Source organism: Orcinus orca, chromosome 4 (assembly GCF_937001465.1).
Source record: "Orcinus orca chromosome 4, mOrcOrc1.1, whole genome shotgun sequence".
Taxonomy (NCBI): domain Eukaryota; kingdom Metazoa; phylum Chordata; class Mammalia; order Artiodactyla; family Delphinidae; genus Orcinus; species Orcinus orca.
In genome coordinates this window covers 134,145,141-134,171,684 of record NC_064562.1, presented here as the reverse complement: position 1 = coordinate 134,171,684, position 26,544 = coordinate 134,145,141, and the positions used below count along the sequence as shown (strand labels likewise).

The 26,544-nt window shown below is 36.1% G+C and overlaps 1 protein-coding gene and 1 long non-coding RNA gene across 3 annotated transcripts in view; one reads left to right on the top strand and one right to left on the bottom strand.

Moving 5' to 3' along the window:
* The window catches only part of PRDM5 (PR/SET domain 5), a 206,545-nt gene extending 204,377 nt beyond the window's left edge, over nt 1-2,168 (top strand). For both annotated transcript variants that reach the window (XM_004265091.3, XM_004265090.4), the window contains one exon: nt 1,670-2,168. In XM_004265091.3, the coding sequence (XP_004265139.1) occupies nt 1,670-1,834 (165 nt within the window). In that variant the 3' untranslated portion in view covers nt 1,835-2,168. The remainder of the gene's footprint in view (nt 1-1,669) is intronic.
* LOC125964330 (uncharacterized) overlaps nt 1-26,329 on the bottom strand; it is a 28,336-nt gene extending 2,007 nt beyond the window's left edge. Inside the window, exons 1-4 of the long non-coding RNA XR_007477268.1 lie at nt 26,114-26,329; nt 25,381-25,475; nt 24,363-24,436; nt 19,090-19,181 (exon numbers count right to left, since the gene is read on the bottom strand). This is a non-coding gene — a long non-coding RNA (uncharacterized LOC125964330). The remainder of the gene's footprint in view (nt 1-19,089; nt 19,182-24,362; nt 24,437-25,380; nt 25,476-26,113) is intronic.
* Between the last annotated feature and the right edge of the window lie 215 nt (nt 26,330-26,544).

The window sequence follows — 26,544 nt, the reverse complement described above, 5'->3', positions numbered from 1 at the left end:
ACTAACATTTATTGAGTGTCTTCAGTACAACATCCATTTGCATAGATTACCTCATTTAATCTTAGTATTAATTCTGTGAGATAATGATCATTGTGATCATCTTATAGGTGAGGGAACTGAAGTTAAAAGGCATAGTTTGTTCATTTAAACTTCCTTAGGAAGTGATAGAATCAGGTTGAAACTTGGTTAGTTAATTCAACAAATACTTATTTAGTGCTACTCTATAGGCACTGTCTTATCCCTTAGGATATGTGAGTGAATAAAATATATGAAGATTCTCTGCCTTCATGGATCTGAGGTCAGGGTGCCAGAGTAGTTGGGTCTTTAGTGAGGGCCTTCTTCCTGGTTATGCCTCACATGGCCTGCCTTGGTGTGTGCATGCAGAGAGAGAGAGAGAGAGAGAATCTGTGTCTCTTCCCGTTTTTATAAGGGCATTAATCCCATCACTCCATCCTCATGAGCTCATCTAACCCTAATTATCTCACAGTGGCTGCACCTCAAACACCATCACATTAAGGATTAGGGCTTTAACTCATGAATTTTGAGGGGACACAAACATTCAGTCCATAGCAAAGGACACAAACATTCAGTCCATAGCAAACTCTAAAACTTATTTTATGTCACACTATGCTACTAATGTGTAATTCAAAATACATTATTATTGGATTACTCCCTCTCGTCACCAAACTGGGGGCTTGCCCTTCTGTGTTTCTTGTTGCTGAGCATGTAAAATCCTGCTTCTCTCATAAAGAGAGAGTGAATTTTTTATTTGCTTTTGTATTTTCACATGCTTCACCTCATTCAGAACTTCAGCTTTCTTTCCAGTATTTTTACAAGGCTTTACCTCTCCCATTATATTCACTATGTTTTTCAGGGAATTTTCACATTATTTAAGTATTTTATTTTATCGTGCATGTGCTTTTGAAGAATTTCATGTAAATGGAATTTTTGTGAATAACAGCAAACTTTGAATGAAAATTTGGTATTATAAAAGAATTCCATTTCAGTTTTACTTTTGAATAACTATGCCTCACATCTTCTGGGTTAATTTAATATTTTAAATTATTGGGCTGTTTAATGTCTGTTGAGTCAGGTGGCAATGTCGCAGAGCTTACATGAAGAAAATGTGAAGTATTTTTAATTGGAAATAAAGAACTGGAATAGTGGATAACGAACTTCTGCTTAGGATGCTTAAAGCAGTGTTAACCTTTTACTTCACACATGGGTCCAGATTGAAGGGATCACTGGTGAGACATGTCTTGTGCTATTTATGCCATATACTAAAAAGATGCCCTCTAGATCAAGGCATTTTGTTTTAAGAGGTTTAACGTGAAATTGTTAATACACTGAATTATGGGGAGAAAGATACTGTTTCCAGGGAGTTGTGTCTTTAGAGATGTTTAAAAATATAGTAGCTGGGGGAAGGGAGAGTGGTTGGGATGCAGAGGACACACATTAAATGCAAACAACTCTTGGAACTATAATTAATTTTCTTTACCTTTTACCTTGGATGTTAAGTTCCATTTATTTCCAGAGCACTTTTGTTCTTAAGCCTGTCAGTATATACTTGATAATAGGAATTTGCATATTGTATTTTGTGTAAGTGATAACTTGGTATATCTTCAGATTTTTCAATATAATGTGATTGGTATCTTTGGGTCTTCTCTAGGTTTGTGACTTGGCTTTTAGCCTGAAGAAAATGCTGATCCGACACAAGATGACTCATAATCCTAATCGTCCACTGGCAGAATGCCAGTTTTGCCATAAGAAGTTTACAAGGAATGACTACCTCAAAGTGCACATGGACAATATCCACGGAGAGGCTGACAGCTAATGGTAGCTGTAAAGGAATTAAGCCATTCAGAAGGGCTCCTAATACGAAACCCAGATTTCTCTCAGCTGATTAGCATAGCAGAAGTAGCGAAAAGTAATTCACTGGTCTCATAGTTCTTATTTGCCTACCTTTAGAGTCTGTAGATACATATGCAAAAAAAAAAAAAAAAATCCTACTTCTGTCAAGAAGTGGTACAAATGGAAAAAAATAACTTTGTAGCCTCCCAAAATACTACTTGTGTTGTGTCTTATAAAAGTGGAAAAAGGAGCCATGGCTCTGCTTGGCCATCTCTCTATAGTGAAGTTTATTAACATGCTCCGTATTAGGCATTTTTTATTTTATTGTTATCCTTGTGTGTGTGTGTGTGTGTGTGTGCATTTGTGATGCTGGTTATTGCAACTGGTTATTACTAGTTTAGCCAGAAAGAGATTAAGATTTCCAAGATATTTCACTGCAGATAAAGGATAAGGGGCAAGAGTTTGCAAAGTCTCAAGCATGATAACGGGATAAAACTTGCTAAAACTTGCTAAAACAGGCCAAAAGTTGATCTTAGTTAATAAATAGCTCCTTATAACAGATCAGTTTAAAATAAAGAGGTATTTAAGAACTGAAACATTGATTGAAATGTTGCGCATTTTAGACAATTCTCAGGAAACATTATTTCCTCTCATCAGTCATATGCTGACATTCATGGTCTAGATAAGATCAACACAAAAAATGACCATAACACTTAAATATTTATCAGGCTGATCCTCCTGAATTTATACTAGCGAGCTTTAGAAATTAACAATATATAAATATATATAACGAAAAATGGAAACAAAATAGGTTCTCATTATCTGTTGACTGACAGGGTAACAGGACAGTAGGTGTATTACAATATTAGTCATGATACACCTGGACCTTTACCCTCTCATTTCATCAAAGTGCACAGAACATATTAGTGCAGACATAACAGAGTCCTCAGAGCATTAACATTCTGTTTCACAAAAGACATTTTTCAGAATCTTGGCAGTAGATGATTCTGAAACACTTCTGAATTACTCTCAATCCTATATAATTAGGAATCCAGAATAAAAAACATAAACCTGGCAATTGTTATGATTGAAATTATCACTGATGCTTAAGGGGAATTGAAGCAAGAAGCATAATTTCTTCCTTTAGGTTATATTTCAATTAAATACTTGAGAGCAACATACAATGAACAGCTTGTTTTGGGAGAAGAGAAGATAAAATGTAATAGTGTTGTCAAAGCAGTGTAGAAGAATCCAAAAACCAGAAAAAAATTAAAATGAAGTCCAATTCATGAACTTTCCTATTTGGAGACCATTCAAAAGAGAGAGGAAGTATAATTTTAAGGAAGATTTTTAGTTTTACTGATTTCTGGAGAAAGGTTACCTGAAGACAGTTCTTTGAAGTCAGGAATCTTGTTTTAGAATTATATTTATGCTCAGTTGCAGTTTTAAAAAGAAACATAAAGATTCGTTATAGATGTTTTAAACTCTGTGAAAATACTAAATTTGAGACTCGCCAGAGACAATTTTAAAAGATATAAATGCCCAGATGATAATTTAGAAGATATCTAATAAGTATGGCTATATGTAGCATCTGTTCTGAAATTATAGACTGTATTTTATACAAATAGATTTTGGTCTTGTTTCTTCTCACTGTGTCATTTGTTTCAGTAGTATATTTTTAGATCTAAAGTGTTTTCAATTTAACATGACAGTGTGCTTAATATCATTTGACTATAAAAGGACAGCTGTAAAATTTAGTAGTGTGTATTATTTAAACACGATCTGCTCATTGCTTTGGATGCCGCCTTCTCTGTATGGGATGCTTCATAGCCCGATTATGTGATGAATGTGAAACTTGAAAGGAAGCCAAATACCAATTTTGTATAATCTCAGTGACTCACAATTTACAGGGCTGCTGAGGAAATTACCCTCAAAACCATGTCATGTCCATGCTGCGGAGTGAGCTGATGACGATGAGGTGCTGGACCTGATCAGGCTGAAGGTTTGTAGTCAAGCGAAACTTTAGAAAATGGTGTGGAGAGACCTACTGGTACATCATCCTTTCTTTTGAAAGCACTGAAACCAAAACAGGTCCTTAAAAGACTCTTTGCGTGCTGTCACCTTTTATCCAAAAGATGATTGATTATTTATAAGCATTTCAGATATATTAGTATTTGTATCCTGGAACTTTTAAATCCCTTAGCAATAACAAAAAGATAAGAAGTGATTTGGTTTAATTGAGAAATTAAGAGCATGAATAAGACAATCATAGAGGGAAAGACTTAAGAGGCAAGCTGGAGTGCAGGTACTCACTTGGAAGTATCTTTCTCTTCTTTTCTGCTGTAGAAGGTTATGGCTCCTGTACTATCCTGGGAAAAGGCCAAACTCTTACCCTGAAGTCAGGCCTAAATAATTTTGAAAGGTATTCAATAATACAGGTAGGTTCAGATATGCTTTTATATCTTTGTATATTAACATTCAAGATATTTGTATATCTAGAATTTCTTTTTGCTTTACAATCACTGGCTTCTATTATATTTTTTTCCATTCCCTTTTTTTTTTTTTTTTTGGTAGGGGGAGGTAGTTGTTGGCTATACCGAACACTTTGTTGATTAATCATGATTAACAGTTGCAGCATAAATGTATTCATTGGTGATTCATTCTTGGGTTTACACAGGATAGTTAAAATGCTACTTCTAAGAAACATTTTCTATATCCGTTGTGTGTGTGTGTGTGTGTGTGTGTGCAGAGGACCACTTTTATGAAATGCTTATATGCAAATACATTACTTTGTTCAAAACTCTTCTGACCTATTTGGCAGCCAACTCATTGGATAAGTGTGAATATGGATCACAGAAGGTCTTATAACCTTAGGTTTTGCATTCAATTTTATGTGCTGCTGCCTCTCCCAAAGCTGAAAGGGAGGGAGGAAAAGAGGATAGGTACTGGAAATATTCACTTTTTCCTTCACAAATCTAAATGTTGCTTGTGAAAACTCATCTTGGGGTTGTGAATATATGGAGATGGGTAGGTAGGAGGAAATGTGTCTATTTAAAACCCTAAGATTTTATCATTAATGATGAGGTTTATTTGCATGTACATATATAAATGCAGTATTTGTGAATATAGCAGAACTTCAATAGCACTTTTATTTTATTATGTCTGTAAGCTATATAATCACTACCACAGTTGGTGTTAGCATTGTCTTTTACTACAGGACTGTAACTAGCAGAGTTCTGTCGTAAAATCCAAATGAACATTTTAAAGTTGTTTCTGAGGAAGAAAACATAATTTCCATTACGCCCAGACCTCCTGTTTTATAGTTTATTTCTAAGCGTTTCTAGATCTGGAAAGTATCTCTACAGTTAAGCCGAGTTGATTTCAGGGCCACAAGAGAGACCACTGTCTTTAATTCTCATCTTATTCTTGGTCAAACGTAAACACCGTGTGAAAAGCAACATTACTACTAATAAAAGAAACTTGACTTATAATATTATTTCTGATATTCACAAATATAATTTAAGGATGATTAAAGTTATGGCTAATGTTTTAGGTGTTCCTTTTTTTAAAAGTGGTGTTTCATCATTTTGGTGTTGTCTCAATCTTGTGAGGTTTCCCTGATACAAAAAAAATCATCATCATCATGGTGATTCTCCAAGTAGCAGATTTAGAAATGATACATTCATTTAACTTTGATCTGTCAGAATTCATTTAACTAGCTGAGGTACTAGTTCTTTGGAATTTTCATAGCCTTAACTATCTTGGGCTCAAAACTGTGTTATCACTGCTGGTTGTTAATTTGTTGTATGACAGAATAAAAAACTAACTTTGGAGCCTTCAGTCTGGGCCATGTGAGAATATTCTAGATTTCCTAGGCCCATGGACTAGTACAGAATGCAAAGGGGATCTTATCCCAGAATGGTGCTGCTGTTCCAGTGTCAAAGTTTACTTTCTACGTTTTTAAAAAAAAATGCTTAACACAATACTGTAAAACAGCATATATAAAAATGTTTATATTTGTTACAAAATAGGCTTCCTAAATACTTGGTATATTTAATTAACTTCCTAACCCTGCAAACATTTAGACACTTAGAGTAAGTTTTTATGCCACCTTGGCATATTCCATAGCAAAAGGAAACTAAGATTTTAGGTAATATTGACCATTCTTGTGCTGAAAATTGAGAAGGGACATGGGACCACTGAAACTTGATCTAAATTAACGTAAAGGAGTTTATATAGAATATCACTGTTTCTGACAAGAAACACTGTAGACTTACTAGGAATTAATTACGTAGTAAGCACACACACACAACACGCATTTGCCTCTGCAAAATAATATAGAAATGAAAAGAATTCCAGCTTGTCGTGGACACCTCATTTTAAAATTTTGTCTTCTTGGAGAACATCGAATAATGCTCTATTCCTTAAAGTTAATTTCATGTGACATCTTTTACATAATGTTTTGACTGGCATACCTTTTCCCCCCATTCTTCTACTACAGACTATTCTTAGAGTATATGTACATTTTGGATGTGTTTCTAATAAAGGACTTACGGTAAGATTTCACATTTTTATCCTCTGAAATTGCTGTGTGCTTTTCATTCTGTGATGATGAATCTGTCCTGCCTTTTCTAGTCTCATCTAGCCTTCATATGGCACACTGGGCTTGTATTGGAGTCTGTACTTAGGGAGAAGTTTGTTCTTTACACCTAACATATGAAATTCATCATCACCAATGTGTAAATCTGATAAAAGCCTGACATTGTAGACATAATTCAAGACCCTCCTTTGTATGGTTCTTGCTGACCCATGGTAGCTGCTGATGCACAACTTGCAACAAAAGAGATTCCTGAAAAAGTATTCCTGGGGCTTTGATACCATGGACACAAGTATACTGCTGAAATCTGAATGAATACACCACCATTATTGGGATTTAGTTGTTGAAACAATACGTCCTTTGTTCATTTTTTAATCTTTGATAAAGCAACCCATCAAAAGGGAAGTACGTTGACCTCCAACTCGATATTTGTTTTTCCTTTCTAAAGTAAGTATTAGCACCTGGAGAGCTGAAACTGTCTTTGATGAACAAAAGAAAGTCTGAAACTAATTTTTATGAAATTGAAGCAAACCGTACAGTTTCCTATGCTAAGTAGGAACATAAAAGCATGGGGAACAAAATCACACTTAATTGATTCTAAAACTTTTATTTAAATTGGCAAATTGATGAGTCTTTTATGGAATATTACATATAGTAATTAGAAATTCTGAAAAATTAAATTTTGTGGAAATTAACCAGTCACTACTTTTGACTGTCTTAAATCTAGTTTTATTATTGAAATGTAGGAAATCTTCTGACGTTACTTTCTGGTAGTCAGGTTTAGCACATAATAACTGTTGGCAGGTCCCGTTCTACCCGGTAAATACACCACTTTCTCCAGAATGTAACAAAGTAAAGCAGTGTCCAGTGCAACACCCTTCAGTGTCACTTTCAGCCTTTTCTGCTCTTCTCACGTGGAATCCATTTCTTGTGCAGTTTCAGCTGCTGCATAACTTCGTGTAGTCTCCAGTTTCACCGTCAGCTGGGTCCTGAGAGTGACAAGTTGGTATTGTTCCCAGACTCAAATTATGATATTTAGGATATTAAGTTGTATCCTTTCTGTCCTGACTATAAAATATGAAATTGGGGCAGACGAATTTAGTTGATTAAGGTATTATTAGACTAAGTATGTGAATTGAGCCAATTGGCTTTATACTGAGAAACACTATTCCATAGTTTGCTAAGTTGCAGATGTTACCCCTAATTGTGCCGGCTCTGTAAAGGGCATGCGTCTTGTTTCGACTACAGATACTGAGAGAGAGTCATGAGGATAAAAGAGGAATTCCACATGTATGTCCTACAGACGGGAGTACAACAATCCCCTTCTAAAAATGGGTAGGTTCGAAATAAAATTTCAGGTAAGAGTATTGCAATGTAAGAACTCAAATGTCTTTCCTAAGGCTTATATATGATAAAGTTTAGATCAACCCTCCATCTCATGCCTTCTCTTTCTTCTCTTACTGAAGATCAATCACATCACACTTACACAACACCACTCTGAGTCTGAGTTTTACACATATGTAGAAAAAGATGGGATCTTCTAAACGCCTGACACATTTAAGTACTCCTTTAAAGGAGTTATTTATAACTTATGTACATACCTATGATGGTGCATATTTATATTGATATTCAATGAGTAAGTTAAAACCAATGTTCAGTTAGACCAAAATTAGCTGAGTCAGAAAAATAAGGAAAATATATTTTGGGGAGGGGGACAAAAGTCATTGAATTTGAGATGAGTGTTACATATAGTTAATAATTAGAGACAAATTTTCCACAGCTTATTTAAGTATTAAATTAATAGCATATTTCCACATTTCATGTATATTTCACCTTCTTTATCAGTAATATTTTTAGCTTGTTTCCTGGATGGTCTATTGCAAATGCACACACATATCATGGGAATTTAAAATACACATACGAAATTGAAATGAACAGTACATAACCAAATTTCATGTTTTAATCAGACAATAAGATAAGTTACAGCCACAAAATACCCTATACACTCCTGCTTTGAGTGAGGAAGTACTTTAACAAAGGTATGGTGTAACAAATCACTGAGAATTTAGTTACAAAATATATTTTACCTGAAATTCGAAGTTATATAAATCCATAATTCTCTCATACTTAAAAAGAGGGAAGGAAAGAGGAAAGGAGAAGGGAAGGGAGAAAGGATAGAAAGGGATTAAACCTATTTTAGACAAGGAAAAAAATCAAGAGGTGAAAACAACTGTTTTCCCATTTGAAAGGGAAGGATGGACATAAGAAAAAGGGTTGAAGGATCATAAATTTGGAAAGATGATAAACTAACATTTATCAGCTGAATTATGTCAATTTCCTTAACAGTAAAATGGCTTTATTAGTATCTGCTTGTTGGTTTTGTTGTGAGAAGTAAGTCAGAAAATGCATATATTTCTGCAAAGGGTGCCTGGCATCCTAACTGGAGTTCAAATAAATAATATTACCCTAGTATTCCTCCAGGTAAATCCCTTATATATATGCTATTCAGAAACTTCCACTACTCCCCAACATTCCAGCTCATACCTTGAAGCAAACTTGTCACGAGCCAAATTAGACAAGTTTTAAATTGTGTATCACTGACATAATTATGGTGACAGAAGCATTTCATTTAGGAATGTTTTCGAAAATTCTTAAATACTATGCCAGTTTAGAATATCATACTTTTAGAAGTGACCTGTTCTTTTAACTTAAGCATAAAAATAAGATTTTTGTTAATTCCTGGATTATCAGGGGTTTTTTTATTCTGCTTAAACTACATTTTACTATTGCCTTAAAGCACAATCTAATCAATAATTTTGATTTTATACTTGAGCTACCTACCTCTCCACTAACAAAGTAGTAGTACCCAAGTGTTCAAAGGGGAACAACCCTATTATATTGTTCATATTTTAAATGCCATAGTGCACATCAAAATGAAACTCTGCTATAATATCAAGTGACAAAAACTGGCTGATTCCATATAAATTTTAGGATTATTTGTTCTAGTTCTGTGAAAAATACCATGAGTAATTTGATAAGAATCACATTAAATCTGTAGATTGCTTTCAGTAGTATGGCCATTTTAACAATATTCTTCCAGTCCAAGAGCATGGGATATCTTTCCATTTCTTTGAGTCATCTTCAGTTTCCTTTATTAATGTTTTATAGTTCTCAGTGTATAAGTCTTTCACCTCCTTAGTCAGCTTTACTCCTAAGTATTTTACTTACAGGGGTGGGATTTTAAAAGGTATTGTTTTTTACATTCCCTTTCTGATATCTCATTGTTAGTGTAAAGAAAGTCAACCAATTTCTGCATGTTAATCTTGTGTCCTGCTACCCTGTTGAATTTATCAGTTCTAGTAGTTTTTGTGTGGAGTTTTTGGGGTTCTCTCTATATAGTATCATGTCATCTGTATAAAATGACAATTTTATCTCTTCCCTTCCAATTTGAATACCATTTTTTCTTTCTCTTGTCTGATTGCTGTGGCTAGGACTTCCAATACTATGTTGAATGGAAGTGATGAGACTGGGCATCCTTGTCTTGTTCCAGATTTTAGTAAGAAGGCTGTCAGCTTTTCACCATTGACTGTGATGTTAGCTGTGGGTTTGTCATAAATAGCTTTTATTATGTTGAGATATGGTCTCTCTATACTTCCTTTGGTAAGAATTTTTATCATGAATAGATGTTGAGTTCTATCAAATGCTTTTTCTGCACCTATTGAGATGAACATGTGATTTTTGTCTTTTGTTTATGTGGTGTATCACATTGACTGATTTGCAGATGTTGAACCATCCTTGTGAATGTGGGATGAATCCCACTTGATCATGGTGTATGATATTTTTTATGTGTTGTTGGATTCGGTTTCCTAATATTTTGTTGAGAATTTTTGCATCTATATTCATCAAAGATATTGGCCTCTAATTTTTTTGGTGGTGTCTTTGGTTTTGGTATCAGGGTGATGGTGGCTTCATAGAATGTCTTTGGGAGTGTTCCCTCCTCTTCAGTTTTTTGGAAGAGTTTGAGAAGGATTGGTACAAGTTCTTTCTATGTTTGGTAGAATTCATCTGTGAAGCCATCTGGTCCTGGAGTTTTGTTTGTAGATAATTTTTAAATTACAGATTCTATTTCACTTCTAGTGATTGGTCTGTTCAAAATACCTGTATCTGGGGCTTCCCAGGTGGTGCAGTGGTTGAGAGTCCACCTGCCGATGCAGGGGACACGGTTCGTGCCCCGGTCCAGGAAGATCCCACATGCCGCGGAGCGGCTGGGCCTGTGAGCCATGGCCGCTGAGCCTGCGTGTCTGGAGCCTGTGCTCCACAACGGGAGAGGCCCGTGTACCGCAAAAAGAAAAACAAAAAGTATCTGTTTCTTCCTGATTCAATTTTGGTGGGCTCTGTGTTTCCAGAAACCTGTCCATTTCTTCTAGGTTGTCAAATTTGTTGGCATATAAATTGTTCATAGTAGTCCCTTATGTTTTCTATCTCTCGTTATCAGTTATTATGTTCCTTTTTCATTTCTTATTTTATTTGGATTCTCTCTCTTTTCTTGGTGAGCATGGCCAGAGTTTGTCAATCTTCTTTACTCTTTCAAAGAACCAGCTCTTGGCTTTATTGATTTTTTTCTATTTTTTAAAATCTATTTTATTTATTTCCTCTTTTCTGATTTTAGGTTTTGTTTGTTCTTCTTTTTCTAATTCTTTTAAGTGGTAGGTTAGGTTGTTTACTTGAGATTTTTCTTGTTTTTTGAGGAAGGCCTCTATTGCTATGAACTTCCAAGAACTGCTTGCGCTGCATCCCATAGATTTTGTATGGTTGTGTTTTCATTGTCATTTGTCTCAAGGTATCTTTTAATTTCTTCTTTGATTTCATTGTTGACCCATTGGTTTTTCAGTAGCATGTTGTTTAGTCTCCAGGTAACTTTTTTTTTCTCATTTCTTGTTCTGTGGTTGTGTTCAGAAAAGATGCTTGAGATAATTTCTGTACTCTTAAATTTGTTGAGTCCTGTTTTGTTCCCTGGTATGTGGTCAGTCTTAGAGAACATTCCATGTGCACTTGAAAAGAATGTGTATTTTGGGGTTTTTTTTTTTTGTTGTTCTTTTTGGGATGTAATGTCCTGAAAATATCAATTAAGTCTGTTCTATTGTATCATTTAGGATCTCTGTTGCCTTGTTGATTTTCTGTCTACAAGATCTGTCCGTTGATGTGAGTGTGGTGTTAAAGCCTCCTACTATTATTGTATTCCTCTCAATTTCTCCCTTTATGTCTGTTAGTATTTGTTTTTTGTATTTGGGTGCTCCAATATTAGGTGCATATATGTTGAAGATTGTAAAATCCTCCTCTTGTGTTGATCCTTTTATCATTATGTAGTGTCCTTCTTTATGGCCTTTGTTTCAAAGTCTGTTTTGTCTGAGTATTGTGCCCTGCTTTCTTGTTATTTCCATTTGCATGAACTGTCTTTTTCCAACCTGTCACTTTCAACCTGTGTCCTTCACCCTAAAGTGTGTCTCTTGTAGGCAGCATATCATATGCTCTTGTTTTTTAATGCAATCTGCCACTCTGTGTATTTTTTATTTTTATGTTATAATGGAGTATAGTTGATTAACAATATGTAACTTACAGGTGTACACTAAAGTGATTCAGTTATACATACACATTTATCTATTCTTTTTCAAATTCTTTCCCATTTAGGTTATAACAGAGTATTGAGCAAAGTTCCCTGTGCTATACACTAGTTCCCTGTTGGTAATCTGTTTTAAATATAGCAGTGTGTACATGTCAATCCCAAATTCCAAATCTGTCCCTCCCCCCACCCTTCCCCCCAGGTAACTAAAAGTTCATCCTCTGTATCTGTTGAGTCTCTTTTTGTTTTATAAATAAGTTCATTTGTATCATTTTTTTAAGATTCTGCATATAAATAATATCATATGATATTTATCTTTCTCTGTCAGACTTATTTCACTTAGTATGATAATCTCCAGGTCCATCCATGTTGCTGCAAATGGCATTATTTCATTTTTTAAAAAATGGCTGAGTAATATTCCATTGTATATATGTACCACATATTCTTTATCCATTCATCCATCGATGGACATTTAGGTTGCTTCCATGTCTTGGCTACTGTAAACAGTGCTGCAATGAATATTAGGGTGCATGTGTCCTTTCCAACTATCTTTTTCTCTGTATACATGCCCAACAGTGGGATTGCTGGATCATATGGTAGCTTTATTTTTAGTTTCTTAAGGAACCTCCGAACTACTCCATAGTGACTATACCAATTTACATTACCACCAACAGTGTAGGAGGTTTCCTTTTTCTCCACACCCTCTCTAACATTTACTGTTTGTAGACTTTTTGATGATAGCCATCTGACTGGTGTGTAGTTTTGAGTTGCATTTCTCTAATAGTTAGTTAGCGATGTTGAGCATCTTTTCATGTGCCTGTTGGCCATCTGTATGTCTTCTTTGGATAAAATGGCTATACAGGTCTTCTGCACATTTTTTGATTGGGTTTTTTCTTTTTTTTATATTGAGCCACATGAGCTGTTTTTTTCTTTTTAATTTTGGAGATTAATCCCTTGTTGGTTACATTGTTTGCTTGCAAATATTTTCTCCCATTCTGTGGGTTGTCTTTTCATTTTATTTATGGTTTGCTTTGCTGTGCAGAAGGTTTTGAGTCTGGCTAAAGGGTTATCAATTTTGTTTATCTTTTCAATGAACCAGCTTTTAGTTTCATTGATCTTTTCTATTGTTTTATTTCTATTTCATTTATTTCTGCTCTGATCTTATGATTTCCTTCTATTAACTTTGGGTTTTGTTTGTTCTTCTTTCTCTATTTGCTTTAGCTGTAAGGTTAGGTTGATTATTTGAGATTATTCTTGTTTGTTTCCTGAGGTTCAAATGTATTGTTATATACTTCCCTCTTAGAACTGCTTTTGCTGTATCCTATAGGTTTAGGATCTTCGTGTTTTCATTTTCATTTGTCTCTAGGTATTTTTTTGATTTCCTCTTTGATTTCTTTGGTGATCCATTGGTTGTTTAGTTTAGTAACATATTGTTTACCCTCCATGTGTTTGTGTTTTTTACAGTTTTTTTTTTCTTGCAGTTGATTCCTAACCTCATAGGGTTGTGGTCAAAAAAGATGCTTCAGGGCTTCCCTGGTGGCGCAGTGGTTGAGAATCCACCTGCCGATGCAGGGGACATGAGTTCGTGCCCCGGTTCGGGAGGATCCCACATGCCGCGGAGCAGCTGGGCCTGTGAGCCATGGCCGCTGAGCCTGCGCGTTCAGAGCCTGTGCTCCGCAATGGGAGAGGCCACAACAGTGAGAGGCCCACATACTGCCAAAAAAAAAAAAAAAAAAAGCTTCATATGATTTCAGTTTTCTTAAATTACCGAGGCTTGATTTGTGGCCCAGCATGTGAGCAATTCTGTAGAATGTTCCATGTGCACTTGAGAAGAATGTGTACTCTGCTGCTTTGGGATGGAATGCTCTATAAATAGCAGTGAAGTCCATCTAATGTGTCGTTTAAGGCCTGTGTTTCCTTATCGATTTTTCTGTCTGGACGATCTGTCCATTGATGATAGTGGGGTGTTAAATTCCCCAACTATTATTGCGTTACTGTCTGACTCTTTCTCCTTGTTAGCCTGTTATAGTATTTGCCTCATATATTGAAGTGCTTCTATGTTGGGTCCATATGTATTTACAGTTGTACCTTCTTTTTGGATTAATCCCTTGATCATTATGTAGTGTCCTTCTTTGTTGTAACAGTCTTTATTTTAAACTCTATTTTGTCTGATATGAGTATTGTTACTCCAGCTATCTTTTGATTTCCATGCATATATGCTGTCTACAAGAGACCCACTTCAGATCTAGGGACAGATACAGACGGAAAGTGAGGGGATGGAAAAAGCTATTCCATGCAGGTGGAAATTAAAAGGAAAAGTCGACAGTAACACAATAATGGTTGGGGAATTTAACACCCCACTATCATCAAAGGACAGATCATCCAAACAGAAAAATCAATAAGGAAACACAGGCCTTAAATGACACCTTAGACCAGATGGACTTTGATATTTATAGACCAAAAGCAGCAGAGTACACATTCTTCTCAAGTGCACATGGAACATTCTCCAGGATTGCTCACACACTGGGCCACAAATCAAGCCTCAGTAAATTTAAGAAAACAAAACGTATCAAACATCTTTTCTGACCACAACCCTATGAGGTTGGAAATCAACTACAAGGAAAAAATAACTGTATGTAAAAAAACACAAACACGTGGAGGATAAACAATATGTTACTAAACAACCAATGGATCACCAAAGAAATCAAAGAGGAAATCAAAAAATACCTAGAGACAAATGAAAACGAAAACACGATGGATCCTAAACCTACGGGATGCAGCAAAAGCAGTCCTAAGAGGGAAGTTTACAGCAATACAGTCTTTCTTCCCTCAGGAAAGAAAAATCTCAACCTTACTACACCTAAAGCACCTAGAGAAAGAAGTACAAGCAAAACCCAAACTTAGCAGAAGGAAAGAAATCATAAAGATCAGAGCAGAAATAAATGAAACAAATAATAGAAAAGATCAATGAAACTAAAAACTGGTTCTTTGAGAAGATAAGCAAAATTGATAAACCTTCAGGCAGACTCAATCAAGAAAAAAAGGGAGACGACTCAAATCAATAAAATTAGAAATGAATAAAGAACTTACAATTGACAACACAAAGGATCATAAGAGATTACTACAAGCAACTATATGCCAATAAAATGGACAACCTGGAAGAAACGGACAAATTCTTAGAAAGGTACAATCTCCTAAGACTGAATCAGAAAGAAACAGAAAATATGAACAAACCAATCACAAGTATGAGACTGAAACTGTGATTTAAAAACTCCCAATAAACAAAAGTCCAGGACCAGATGGCTTCACAGGTGAATTTTTATCAAATATTTAGAGAATAGCTAATGCCTATCCTTCTGAAACAGTTCCAAAAAATTGCAGAGGAAATAAAACTCCCAAACTCATTCTGTGAGGCCACCATCACCCTGATACCAAACTAGACAAAATACCACACAAAAAAAGAAAATTACAGGCCAGTATCACTGATGAACATAGTTGCAAAAATCCTGAACAAAATACTAGCAAACGGAATCCAACAATATATTAAAATGCTCATACAACATGATCAAATGGGATTTATCCTAGAAATGCAAGGATTTTTCAATAACTGCAAATCCATCAGTGTGATATACCACATTAACAAACTGAAGAATTAAAACCATATGATCATCTCAATAGATACAGAAAAAGCTTTTGACAAAATTCAACACCATTTATTTATGATAAAAACTCTCCAGAAAGTTGGCATAGAGGGAGCATACATCAACATAATAAAGGCCATATATGACAAACCCACAGCTAACATCATACTCAATGGTGAAAGCCTGAAAGCATTTCCTCCAAGAACAGGAACAAGACAAGGATGTGCACCCTTGCCACTATTATTCAACATAGTTTTGGAAGTCCTAGCCACAGCAATCAGAGAAGAAAAAGAAATAAAAAGAATTCAAATTGAAAAAGAAGTAAAACTGTCACTGTTTGCAGATGACATGATCCTATACATAGAAAATCCTAAAGATGCCACCAGAAAACTACTAGAGCTCATCAATAAACTCAGTAATGCTGCAGGATAGAAAATAAATACACAGAAATCTCTTGCATTTCTATACACTAACAATGAAAGATCAGAAAGAGAAATTTAGGAAACAATCTCATTTACCATCACATCAAAAAGAATAAAATACCTAGGTATAAACCTACCTAAGGAGGCAAAAGACCTGTACTCTGAAAACTTTAAGATGCTGATGAAAAAAATCAAAGATGACACAAATAGATGGAAAGATATACCATGTTTTTGTATTGGAAGAATCAGTATTGTCAAAATGACTATACTACCCAAGGCAATCTACAGATTCAGTGCAATCCCTATTAAATTACCAAGGGCATTTTTCACAGGACTAGAACAAAAAATTGTTATATTTGTATGGAAGCACAAAAGACCCTGAATAGCCAAAGCAATCCTGAGGATGAAAAATGGAGCTGGAGGAATTAGGCTCCCTGACTTCAGACTGTACCACAAACTACAGTCATCAAAACAGTATGGTAGTGGCACAAAAACAAATATAAATTAATAGAACAGGATAGAAAGCCCAAAAATAACCCAAGCACCTATGGTCAATTAATCTATGACAAAGGAGGCAAGAATACACAATGGAGAAGACAGTCTCTTCAATAAGTGGTGCTAGGAAAACTAGACAGCTACATGTAAAAGAATGACATTAGAACACTCCTAACACCGTACACAAACATAAACTCAAAATAGATTAAAGACCTAAATCTAAGACGAGGTACTATAAAACTCTTAGAGGAAAACATAGGCAGAACACTCCCTGACATAAATCACAGCATTATCTTTTTTGATCAGTCTCCTAGAGTAATGGAAATAAAAACAAAAATAAACAAATGGGACCTAATTATATTTAAAAGCTTTTGCACAGCAAAGGAAACCATAAAATAAATGAAAAGACAGCCCACCGAATGAGAGAAAACACTTGCAAATGAAGCAACCAAGGGATTAATCTCCAAAATATACTAACAGTTCATGCAGCTTAATATCAACAAAACAACTCAATCAAAAAATGGGCAGAAGTTCTAAATACACATTTCTACAAAGAAGACATACAGATGACCAAAAAGCCCATGAAAAGACGCTCAAGATCGCTAATTATTAGAGAAATGCAAACCAAAACCACAATGAGGTATCACCTCACACTGGTCAGAATGGTCATCATGAAAAAGTCTACAAACAATAAATTCTGGAGAGGGTGTGTAGAATAGGGAACCCTACTACATTGTTGGTGGGAATGTAAATTGGTACGACCATTTTGGAAAACAGTATGGAGGTTTCTCAAGAAACTAAAAACAGAACTACCATATGATTCAGCAATCCCATTCCTGGGCATATCTGTGGAGAAAACCATAATTCGGAAAAATACATGCACCCCAATGTTGATTGCAGCACTATTTACAATAGCAAAGACATGGATACAACCTAAATGGCCATCAACAGATGAATGGATAAAGAAGATATGGTACATATATACAATGGAATATTACTCAGCCATAAAAAAGAATGAAATAATGCCATTTGCAGCAACATGGATGGACCTAGAGATTACCATACTAAGTGGAAGTAAGTCAGACAGAGAAAGGAAATTTCATATGATACCTCTTATACGTGGAATCTAGAAAAATGACACAAATGGGAATTCCCTGGCTGTCTAGTGGTTAGGACTCTGTGCTTCCAGTGCTGAGGGCCTGGGTTCAGTCTCTGGTTGGGGAACTAAGATCCCACAGGCCACATGGCATGGCCAAGAAAAAAAAATGATACAAATGAACTTATTTACAAAACAGAAACAGACTCACGGACGTTGAAAACAAACTTATGGTTACCAAAGGGAAATGGGATAGGGAGGGATAAATTAGGAGTTTGGTATTAACATGTACACACTACTTTATATAAAATAGATAATCAACAAGGGACTACTGTGTAGCACAGGGAACTCTACTCAATATTCTGTTATAATCTATGGGAAAAGAATGGATATGTGTATATGTATAACTACATCACTTTGCTGTACAACTGAAATTAACACAAAATTGTAAATCAACTATAATATAAAATTAAAAAATGAAAACATGTAGAGAGACCCAACTGACTCAGATGAATCCAACCCCTAGCCAACCTGTCAGCTACTGGTGGTCACATGGTTGAGCCCACACAAGTCCAGCGGCAGAAACACCTCAGACTAACCACAAAATTGTCAGAAATAATAAACAGTAGTTTCTTTTTTTTAAGATATTCTGTTTTGGGTGGTGTGTTATGCAGCAATAGATGACCAACACTGTCCCCTTGACAACATTGAGAAGAACCACAAATATAAAGTAAGAACAAAACGTATTACGGGTTTTCCAAAATTTTTATCCTCCAGTGAGTGTTTAAGTCTTTATTATTTTATTGAAAATTTACAAAGGTGACTCCACAGCTGGACTTCAGTCTGGAGGTATGTCCTCTAGCTGTGCATGTGTGTGACTGTGTGTGTATGTGTGTGTGCACTTGGAAAGTTTTATACAGACATGTCCTAAGAGAGTTTTAAATAAGTATAACCATTTTCTTAGGTTCTTATCCCTGGAAAAATTATAATATTCTCAAAATGAATTTCACTTACTGTTATTTCAGAGAACTGAAGGTTTAAAAGTATCTTTTAAAACAACTGATGAGGCCCAGCCTAAAGAGGCTGGCTCAAACTATTTTTAATATCCTTTCCATGTGCTATATGACAGTAGATTTTACAGCTTGTGAGAATTTGGGTAAGGAAAATTTATCTTGCGATGTTTAAAAGAGGAAGCCCTTAACTGTTTCTCACCAAGAAAATTCCAAATGCTAAAGTCAAAATGTTTTACTTAATTTACCAATTAATTAGTAAAGAGAAAGAGGTCTTCAGGGAATCACTGACTTCTAATATGGAGGTTCCAAAGAAAACATACTAAGTTCTAGAGCAACTAGCGCCATGCAGCTCACCTTGCCTGTGAGTTGAGCAATTGCTTTATCCCCATGTCCACAGGATAATCTTCAGCACAGACTTGTCCAAGACTTCCTGCTGATCTATCAACCTGAATATACACAAATTACAAACTTCTGTGATACTCCATTTGTAAGTTTTATAGTTTTTAAACAATAACTATTTAATTAGTGACTAAGAGATCCTTGCAAGTATGACTGGCAGTTTGGGGGATAACCTGCAGTTTGAAGAAGTCAAGAAATCCCAAATGGTCTGTTAGCCATGGAGGTTTTGCCTAGTGCAGAGCTATAGTGTGTAGTGCTCCAGTTGTGTCCCATCTGGACTTGGCATTTGATGCTGAAATGGATCATACTCATTAGTGCTTATATTTCTCTTTCTCTACTTTCCTTTATGTGCCAAAGACCTGGTTGTGACCAAAATGGAAGTTAAACTAGTTCCATTTTACTCTGGACTAACCTTAATTCCTCAAGTGTGACTTAAATATATCTATTTAGATATACGTGTGAATGAGTATAATGTTATTATCATATAGGTATGCAGTGTTAACAATGGGAGAGAGCAGTGGCAGAGATTTCCAAAATAATAAATTCAAAAAGACCTTTACATTTTGCCACATGAAAAAAATGCTCAACATCACTAATTATTAGAGAAATGCAAATCAAAACTATAATGAGATATCACCTCACAATGGTCAGAATGGCCATCATCAAAAAATCTACAAACAATAAATGCTGGAGAGGGTGTGGAGAAATGGGAACCCTCTTGCACTGTTGGTGGGAATGTTGATTGATACAGCCACTATGGAGAACAGCATGGAGGTTCCTTAAAAAACTAAAAATAGAACTACCATATGACCCAGCAATCCCACTCCTGGGCATATACCCAGAGAAAACCATAATTCAAAATAGATAAATGGACCCTAATGTTCACTGCAGCACTATTTACAATAGCAAGGACATGGAAACAATCTAAATGTCCATGAACAGAGGAATGGATAAAGAAGATGTGGTACATATATACAATGGAATATTACTCAGCCATAAAAAGGAACAAAATTGGGTCATTTGTAGAGATGTGGGTGGACCTAGAGAGAGTCATACAGAGTGAAGTAAGAAAGAGAAAGAACAAATACCGTACGCTAACACATATATATGGAATCTGAAAAAAATTGTTATAGATGATCTTATTTACAAAGCAGAAATAGAGATGCAGATGTAGAGAACAAACGTATGGATCCCAAGGGGGAAAGGCAGGGTAGGATGAATTGGGAGATTGGGATAGACATATATACACTATTGATACTATGTATAAAACAGATAACTAATGAGAACCTACCGTATAGCACAGGGAACTTTACTCAGTGCTCTGTGGTGACCCAAATGGGAAGAAAATCCAAAAAAGAGGGATATATGTATATGTATAGCTGATTCACTTTGCTGTACAGTAGAAACTAACACAACATTGTAAAGCAACTATACTCCAATAAAAATTTAACCAAGATGTAAGGCCAGAAACTATCAAACTCTTAAGAGGAAAACATAGGCAGAACACTCTATGACATAAATCACAGCAAGATCCTGTTTGACCCACCTCCTAGAGAAACGGAAATAAAAACAAAAATAAACAAATGGGACCTAATGAAACGTCAAAGATTTGCACAGCAAAGGAAACCATAAACAAGACCAAAAGACAACCCTCAGATGATTGGGAGAAAATATTTGCAAATGAAGCAACTGACAAAGGATTAATTTACAAGCAGTTCATGCAGCTCAATAACAAAAAAACAAACAACCCAATCCAAAAATGGGCAGAAGACCTAAATAGACATTTCTCCAAAGAAGACATACAGATTGCCAACAAACACATGAAAGAATGCTCAACATCATTAATCATTAGGGAAATGCAAATCAAAACTACAATGAGATATCATCTCACACCAGTCAGAATGGCCATCATCAAAAAATCTAGAAACAATAAATGCTGGAGAGGGTGTGGAGAAAAGGGAACACTCCTGCACTGCTGGTGGGAATGTGAATTGGTACAGCCACTATGGAGAACAGTACGGAAGTTCCTTAAAAAACTACAAATAGAACTACCATATGACCCAGCAATCCCACTACTGGGCATATACCCTGAGGAAACCATAATTCAAAAAGAGTCATGTACCAAAATGTTCATTGCAGCTCTATTTACAATAGCCCGGAGGTGGAAACAACCTAAGTGCCCATCATCAGGATGAATGAATAAAGAAGGTGTGGCACATATATACAATGGAATATTACTCAGCCATAAAAAGAAACGAAATTGAGCTATTTGTAATGAGGTGGATAGACCTAGATTCTGTCATACAGAATGAAGTAAGTCAGAAAGAGAAAGACAAATACCGTATGCTAACACATATATATGGAATTTAAGGGGAAAAAAAATGTCATGAAGAACCTAGGGGTAAGACAGGAATAAAGACACAGACCTAGTGGAGAACGGACTTGAGGATATGGGGAGGGGGAAGGGTGAGCTGTGACAAAGCGAGAGAGAGGCATGGACATATATACACTACCAAACGTAAGGTAGATAGGTAGTGGGAAGCAGCCGCATAGCACAGGGAGATCAGCTAGGTGCTTTGTGACCGCCTGGAGGGGTGGGATAGGGAGGGTGGGAGGGAGGGAGACGCAAGAGGGAAGAGATAATGGGAACATATGTATATGTATAACTGATTCACTTTGTTATAAAGCAGAAACTAACAAACACACCATTGTAAAGCAATTATACCCCAATAAAGATGTTAAAAAACAAATTTAACCAAAAAAAGACCTTTACGTTTTGCAATGTAAATTTCTATCTTTGGATGCAATTGGATACAGCAAAATTAACTTCAGTGGGAATGGAAGGAGCAGATCCCCAGATGCTGAGTTAAGGTTCAGGGATGGGATATCAGCAGCTAAGGTAGCAAGGACTGTAAGGTCGTGTAGACAATGTCCTGCTAAAATGAGACAAGAACAGGAGTTCACTACTTTAGATTCAACAGATATCATATCAGGCTTGAGACTCTGTGCTAATCTCTAGCCTAGGACATGCCAGATATCACAGTCTCTGGGACCTGCTACATCCTAAGAACTTGCACACGTGGAGACCAGTGTCTGAACTGTTGTTCAGAACATTCAGCTGTCAAATGTTGTAGATACTGCAGTTGCTGCAACTGACACCTTCCAAGGGATGATTCTTTTGGTTCATGGACCCTCAGAGCATCCGTGTCATGCATTTTTAGACAATGCCCCTGGTGCAAGTTTTCCAAACAACTAAATACTCTACGATATTTTCATCCCTAAGGTGCTCTCAACTTTCTTTTTCCTAATACAGTCCATGTCACTCACCAACAACCACCCCTAGGCTCTGCCGTGTACTGCCCTAACCTTTCTCCTATATCTTCTGACACTGCCTCTTTGTTGTCAGCATGCTCTCCTGTAGCATCCAGTTTTCTCTGAGTGTTTACTTCACCTTCCAATTTTGCTGAAACATGTCTCAAATGATGGATGCTTTTTCTCTTCTGTCTCTCAGACCTCAGAGTCAGTGGTGGGACTGGTGCCAAGGATGCAAGTTTGGCTTAACATTCGAAAATCAATGAAATTCACAATATTAACAAGTAAAAAAAAATGATATGATCATTTCAGTAGACACAGCAAAGCATCTGACAAAATTCAACATCAATATCTGATAAAATTCTTGGCAAACTAGAAAGAGAAGGAGAGTTCCTCAACCTGTTACAGATCATAAGCAAAAATCAACAGCTAGCATCATACTTCATGGTGAAAGACAGAATGCTTTCCCCTGAGATTAGCAAGAAGATAGAATGTCTAAACGCTTCTAGTCAACACTGTATTGGAGGTTCTAGTCAGTGTTATTCGCGGACAGTATGGTCATCTATATAGAAAATCTGATAGAATCTACAAAAAAACAACTCACTAATAAGTGCGCTTAGCAAGGTTGTAGGATACAAGATCATTACACAAAAATCAATTCTATTTCCACACACTAAGAACGAATAACCAGAAACTGAAATAAAACTAAACAAAATCATTTAAAACAGTATCAAAAATACAAAGTACTTTGGGATAAACCTAATAAAAGATGTGCAAGATCTGAAAACTGAAACACTGCTAGAGAAATCTTAAATACCCCAATAAATGAAGAAATATGCTTTGTTCATGAGTTGGAAGGCTCAACATTGCTAAAATGGCAGTTCTTCCTAAATTGATCTATAGATTCAACACAATCCATACAAAAGTTTCAGTAGGGTTTTTTTTAGAAGTCAATAAGGTGATTCTAAAATTCATATAGAAATGCAAATGATCAAGAATAGTTGGAATATTCTTGAAAAAAAAGTTAAAAAATGGAAGACTTACCCTAATTTCAAGCTATAGTAGTTAAGACAGTACAGTTTTGACGTAAGTGTTAGATCAACAGAAAAAAGAAAGGGCACAAATATATGGACAATTGCTTTCCAATAAAGGTGAAAAGGAAATTCAGCGAAGAAAGGGTTGTCTTTTCATCAAATAGCACTAGAACAATTGGATACCCACATAGACTCATGTTGAGTGGGAGCACAAATGCAGCCCGGGCCAGAGATGTGCTGTGCTGGTGACTGAAAGGCCATGAACAGCACTGCCATCTTCAATCTGATTTTGAGAAATGGTGAGCAACTCCTGGAAAACTTCAGAACAAAGAACAAAATGAAACAATCATATCTCAAATGGTAGCAGCTATGTTCCTGGAAAATTCAGTATGTATTAAAACTATGCAAAACGATTTATATTTATATATGAGATGAAATTAGGCTCAGTTAGAATAGTGTCTGGTCCATAATGTACATTCAATAAAGAGTTATTGAATGAACTAAATAAGGGCTGCTTTTGAATTTTAACCTCTTGTCACACCCTTTCCATTTTTAATTTTAAACTTTCTCAAAGGAAAGGGTGAAATGCTTCAAATCTCATCCATTTATTCAGGGGTATATTTTGCTCTGGGAGATTCAACTAAATATCCAAGACTCCCCAAACTTACCTCTCCTCTAAAATATAAGCTGTAGGAGAAATTATTGCTGATCCTGAGCCATAGCTCTGGGTTAATCTCCCTGCAGGAAAACTGCAGGGAGACAGTATTTCTCTCTTCCACTAAAGACAGCACATTTCAAAATAACGGGAAGGCTTCGTACGACTAAGATGTAGAGCCTTATTAAATTTGATTTACTAGCTTTCATTGTAATTCATCTACTCACATGTTGTGGAGAGTTTGTCCTCAGCCTCTTCCTGCTACAAGCCCATGGTCAGTTGCAATTTGTCCAGCTGCCTACTGCAGGAAGTCAGAATCATTAACAAACTTGTGTGTTTCAAATAAAATTTCCCCTAGAATAGCAACTGTATCAGCTTGAATATCAACTATAATTATTCTGATTACCTTATTTTCCATCCTGAAAAATCTTTGAGAACCATTTTCACTATTTCTTTGTCATTTCAGTACAATAACCAGATTCAATCAAACCAAATCCACAAAAATCCTGAGAAATAAGTTTTATTGCTGAGAAGGACATTTGTTGCATCTTAAGGGGGCACCACCAGTTCTGAAAATAGCACAAACACCTAGCAAAACACAAAGGTTCCCTATAGCGTGAAGTCACCCATGCCTAGGCCATGGGGTGGTCTTGGAGGGCTCTGGATACTCACGTTGGCAACAGTAAACATCTACACCGGGCTGCAAAGTATAAGATCTTTATCTATTTTTTATAAACCTTCCATTTTCCAACAAGAATTTAGGTGGCTTAGAAAGGATTTCATCTGTGGAAATGTTTGACGGAAGTTAGTTAAGAGTATTAAGTGACTTGAAACCTCAAAAAGCCTGGGATGGACAATAATTCTGCATGCAACATCTGCTGGATAATGTGGGCTTTTCTTGTTTCAAAAAGATGCAAATAAAAAGGTTCCATTCTAAGAGGCTTCCCGTCAGTGAATAAACTCCCATTATTCTCCTCCATACATCAATTTTTAATTTCCACTGATGTTTTTATCTTATTTTGTCTATTAGTTGTCAGTTTCTTTTAAAGGTAAAGCAATCTACATTCTTCTGATTCTGGTGGGTACAGGATTCAGCATTGACATGTAAATAGGTTCGAGCTAGTAGATCTTTGCATTTTATATACTACTGAAGAGAACAGAACTTAATTAGGTCTCCCTTTCGCATGCTTCACAGCTTGTCTCTTTACTAAATCACTGTTTTTGCCACTTGCTTATATGTCATACTTCTGCCATCTTCGGTGTTTCTTTCCAGCCCATGGTGAGACGTTTACTCTAGCTTTGATGAGGTACAGCCAGTGAGGCTTGTTGGTCGGTCAACACTTTGGACAAAACAGACGGAAAAGCAAAGAAGTGTGTAACATAAGACATGCAGAAATTTGGATTGCTCTAATTAATCATGGTTCACAGCTGACAAAAAATGACAATAATTTATGTGGCCCTTAGAGAAACAATCTGGAACTTCAGCGCCCTGGGAAATCTTTTTCATTTTTGCCCAGCTACTACTGAATTAATGTATGTTATAAATTGCTACTCAGAAGGGCACTTCACAGTCAGAGTTTCCAGGACAAATCCCATACCATAAGACATCCCCCAAATCCATTATTCTGGCTTCTCACCACATGCAGGGTTGTATCACCTACTGTAATAAGCACGGTCTCCAAATAAAAGATGATCGTGCCAATGCAGTGCATTTTGCCAACGTAGACAGCCTTCATAAATCAATTAGATCTCTAGGAGGTTTATTTGTTAGGTTGAAATGTCTAAACTAGTTGCCTGTCTTAGAAAAATCTGATGGCGTATGTATTCCTTTCACTGGCTCTGCAGCCATAGGACTGGAAGCCTCTGCTCTTTGACGTGTGGCCTCCCCTCGAATGATGGTGTAACTATTGGTCAGGCATTTTCCTTCCCATAAAAGGTGGGAGCTTATACGTAGACAGTACACCTCCACGTTCCTTACCTCAGTAAGGCAGAGAGCCCTGTGTAATGCAGTACAAGATCTCCAGAGCAAGCACAAATGTAAGAAACATGATTCACTGGGGTTGCAAGAAAATATTACGATTTCTATTGATAGCTGATCTTAACTGTAAAAAAGAAAAAGCCTAATTCATTTTCAGTACAGAGGCTGACACTAGTCTCCTTACTCTGTTCATATATGGGCAAGTCCCATCACATAAAGTAGGTAAGGTGAGAGTTCCACATCCTGGAGAGATTATCCTTGGATTCTCACACATTTGCTTTTAGCATATTGCCAGGCATTGTAGTTAAACAGATCGATGGATTACCTAGTTTTGATTACTGTACTTCACAAAATAAACACGTGCCTTAAAAAAGTTCTATAAATAAATCACGGATTAACAATAATATCAATAATGCAAGTAGAAACAACCA